The sequence below is a fragment of the Colobus angolensis genome, unplaced genomic scaffold (assembly GCF_000951035.1).
Source record: "Colobus angolensis palliatus isolate OR3802 unplaced genomic scaffold, Cang.pa_1.0 Scaffold166, whole genome shotgun sequence".
NCBI classification, from domain to species: domain Eukaryota; kingdom Metazoa; phylum Chordata; class Mammalia; order Primates; family Cercopithecidae; genus Colobus; species Colobus angolensis.
Genome location: NW_012114777.1, coordinates 1,597,042 through 1,601,370, shown reverse-complemented (window position 1 = coordinate 1,601,370; position 4,329 = coordinate 1,597,042). Strand labels below are relative to the sequence as shown.

The 4,329-nt window shown below is 39.3% G+C and overlaps 1 protein-coding gene across 1 annotated transcript in view; it reads right to left on the bottom strand.

Moving 5' to 3' along the window:
• LOC105508710 (ankyrin repeat domain-containing protein 18B-like) overlaps nucleotides 1-4,329 on the bottom strand; it is a 67,368-nt gene that overhangs the window by 32,992 nt on the left and 30,047 nt on the right. Inside the window, exons 9-10 of the mRNA XM_011937617.1 lie at nucleotides 1,818-1,886; nucleotides 1,140-1,183 (exon numbers count right to left, since the gene is read on the bottom strand). Of these exons, the coding sequence (XP_011793007.1) occupies nucleotides 1,140-1,183; nucleotides 1,818-1,886 (113 nt within the window). The remainder of the gene's footprint in view (nucleotides 1-1,139; nucleotides 1,184-1,817; nucleotides 1,887-4,329) is intronic.

Genomic DNA, 4,329 nt, shown 5'->3' with positions numbered 1-4,329 from the left:
AAAAAAAAAAAAAAAAAAAAAAAAAAAGAAGCACTTCTAATTATCTAAACTTTTAACAAACCACTTGGGGAGACACTAGATATCAGCAGGTTCAAGACATGCAAAAGTCTCACGGTCACCCACAAATTATTCCACCCAATGTAAATAAACAAAACTGCTGGAAACAAAACAAAATTTAAAAATACAGTGAAAACATATAAAGTAACACTTTACTATTCTCTACTTCATAATAGTATCTTTTTAACAACATGCTAAGTAAGTTGTTATTTACTAATAATTTGCAAAATTTTTGTTACTGTTACACCTTTATAATGTACACTCTGTTTTTTACATCTGAAATGTTTTCCTCTACTATTCTGATAAATGTATTTTTGTGTTGTAAGACTCAGAATGTAGGCTGGGCACAGTAGCTCACACCAGTAATCCCAGCACTTTGGAAGGTCCAGGTGGGATAACTGCTTAAAGCCAGGAGTTTAAGACCAGTCTGGAGACCATAGTAAAACCCTGACTCTATAGAAAATTTGCCAGGCATGGTGGTGTGTGCCTGTAGTCCCAGCTACTCAAGAGGTTGAGGCAAGAGGATCTCTTAAGCTCAGGAGTTTCAGTTTGCAGTGAGTCTCAATAATGCCGTTGCAGTCCACCCTGGGTGACAGAGTAAGAACTTGTTTCCAAAAACAGAAAAAGAAAAAAGGCTCAAAATGCTATGTGCAGTCCGCCTTGAATCTGGCTATCTTTCTCCACGTACACAGGCTCTCTGCCCTTGGGGCTCCCTTAGTACTTTGTCCATTTTTCTAGTGTCACTTCACCATCTGAATGGCGCATCATGTCTTTGCATGTCTATCCCTTTTGTTGCTGGACTGTAGCAATCATCTTTGTATAAAATCTTTATTTTACTAAATGTTTATTGAGCTCCTGCTAAGTGGTAGGCACTGGGGTTTAAAGAATGAGAATAAAAGCTGTCAGGGATGGCTTTTCTAGAGATCATGCATGGGCTGAGACTTAGACAGTGAGGTTTACCAGATTAAAAGAGGCAGACGGCAGGAAAGATAGTACATGCCAGACAGTGGCAAGACAGGGAGAGAAGCCTCCCAGGGTGTATGTATTTGTCTACATGAGAGGGATGGTGACGGGGGCATCACCAGCAGCTCAGTAATGGCAGCAAAAGGAGCAGACAGAGAAAGGGCTGCAGATGGAGATTTGGGCAGAAGCCAGTTTCTGAAAACCTTATATAAACCAACTATTACTGTTGTTTCTTAAATTTATTTAAAAAAAGCAAAACAAATTAGAAAAGCATAATTCCAAGAAAAAGACCAACGTTTTACTTTATTGTATCTTATCCTATTTGACTTGATTTTTCTTAGAGATGGGGTCTCACTCTGCCACCTAGGCTACAGTGTAAGGTTGCTATCATAACTAACTACAGGATCAAACTTCTAGGCTCAAGTAATTTTCCTGCTTTAGCCTCCCAAGTAGCTGAGATCACAGGGGCAGAACACCACACCCAGCTACAGATTTTTTAAAAATAGACACGAGGTCTGGCGATGTTGCCTAGGCTGCTGGACCTCCTAGCCTCAAGGGATGCTTCTAGCTCAGCCTCCAACACTGACAAGATTACAGGCAGGAGCCACCATCCCTGGCAACACCAATATTTTCAAATGAATAAACTGGAGCTCCATCATTTTATTTTATCATGGATGGGTGAAAACTTTGTAATAGACTCACGGACTCCATGGATTTGTGACAAGGAAACTATAGCATTAACTACGGCTGAAGCTTCCCTTGTCTCCCAGTCTCTTCACGTGGTTAAGAGTAGAGACACTCAAGTGACTCACCTTTTGCACCTTCTTTCCTTTTTTTCAAATTTGCAGGCTTCACAGCTGCTGTTTCTGCCAAACATGCAAGCTTGTTAGATATTCCTTCTAGAAAACATCATCCCTCTGCCTCCTTACCTGGCAAAGTTTCACTCACTCTGCATGCTTCCCCTAAATCCTACCTATTTTTTTAGAAGCTTGCAGTCATCACCACAAATTTAAAAGTGCATGGCATCTAATGAACATAATAAATTTCTAGTAAATGATAACTATATGCTCCCAGGTGACACCTATCCTCCACCTACCCTCTACAAAATGGGTCAGCACACTGCAGACCACAGGCCAAATCCTGCCTACCGTAAGTTTTTTCTCAGTCAAGTTTCATGAGAGTACAGTCATGCCTATTCACTGACATGCTGCCTATGACTGCTTTCACACTACAATGGCGGGGTTGAGTAGCTACGACAGAGACCACATGGCCTTCAGCTGCTTAAATTGTTCTTGAGAGAGAGAGAGAGACCACATGGCCTAAAATATTTCCTATATGGCCCTTTATAGAAAAAGCTCGCCAGTCCCTGCTTTATACTCTGAACAGAATGCCCTAATTCTCAAATTGAATGTAATGCCTCCCCTGCTCACAATTTTCCAATGAACTTCTAGAGCAAACACTGCTGGCTCCCTACCCAAGAGCAGTTCCTTGTTGTTTCTTGCTGGAGAATCACAAATCTATTTGGATATTTATTATCTCAATACTCCTCTCCAGCTTCAAAAGGTAAGTGATTATTCAAAGCTAATCACATAACCACATTTGCTTTCCCAGTGCCTGGTTTAGGAATGAACATGTGGTATGACCCAGCTAATAAAATTTTACAAAAAGGGCTGAGCACCGTGGCTCATGCCTGTAACCCCAGCACTTTGGGTGGCTGAGGCAGGCGGATCACAAGGTCAAGAGACCGAGACCATACTGGCCAACATGGTGAAACCCCATCTCTACTAAACACAGAAAAATTACCTGGGCGTGGTCGTACATGCCTGTTGTCCCAGCTCCTCAGGAGGCTGAGGCAGGAGAATTGCTTGACCTTGGGAGGTAGAGGCTGCAGTGAGCCAAGATCGTGCCACTGGACTCCAGACTGGCGACAGAGAGAGACTACATCCCAAAAAAAATAAAAATAAAAAAATAACAAAAAGTCCCCTGCAAGCTTATGAGTTTTCTCCCAATTTAAAAGACACATGTGAAGAAAAGCAGCCCTTCCAGCCTTTAGATGCTGTCTTGTGAGAACATGATGTTTGGAGCTGTTGCTAAGTAGCCAACCATGAAAGGAGACATGAGTAAGACACTGCCAACGGCATAGCTGAAAGAGGAACAAGTGGGATCCAATAATATCAGCGGACAACCAAAACAAGCCTGGTTCTTATGGTTTTGGTCACTGTTAGGTCTTGCAGTATTTGCAGCCAAAAGCATTCTACCTCAGAAGTTTCCCCTGGCCTACAGGATAAGATCTACTCAGTTCTATACTATTAAAAGTCTTTTACTGGACTTGTTTCTAGACACAGGTAGAACAACAACGAAGTCTTTCCTAAGGTTGCCTTCACTGACACATACTAAACATAATAAACACATAATAAATAATAAGTATGTTATTTTCACTTCATTAACAAGCTCTCCATATTTTTTTTTTTGCACTAGTAAAACTGAACTGCTCATAAACTCTACAAAGTTCACTATCTTTTGAACTTGCTCCTCGTGTTTTAAAACTTTCATTCTTCGCGGGTGCAGCTTCTGTCAAACATGCAAGCTTGTTAGATACTCCTTCTGCCAAGCATCATCCCTCTGCCTCCTTACCTGGCAAAGTTCCACCCACTCTGCACACTCACCCTAAATCCTACCCACATTTTAGAAGCTTGCATTCATTACCACAAATGTAAATGTGCCTGGAACATACTGAACATGATACATATGTAATAAATAATAACTATAAGCTCCCAGGTGACATTGGACACATAGTAAGCACTATTTAAGGTGGTAAATAAATAACAGTGGTAATAACAATTTCCTAACTGTATTTTTTAAATGTATTTTGTCACATTGGAAAAATGCTTAGTCTACAAAAGATACATGATAGTTATTTTTTAAGTGGACAAATATATGAATGAATTAAAATATTTTTCTTAAAAATTCTGTTACAAAACACAAAAATTAAATAGTTATCTATATTCTAATATTCTATTATGAGCACGTTAAAGACAAAAACTACGTCAATTCCATCTTTGTCTCGTGCATTTGCCAAACCTAACTTATAGAAGTGATTTGATAAATATATACTAAATTAACGGTGTCTTTATACAGTTCAGATTGTACAACATATTAGGTGTTATACTTTTGTTATTGTGAACCATTTTTATAATTTTATTATAATTAAAAAAAAATTTTGAGCCTAGAGTTTGGCTATTGGAATATTTATTATGATCATCTCTTGCCTAATGGTTACCAGAGGTTTTTTTTTGTTTTTTTTTTTTT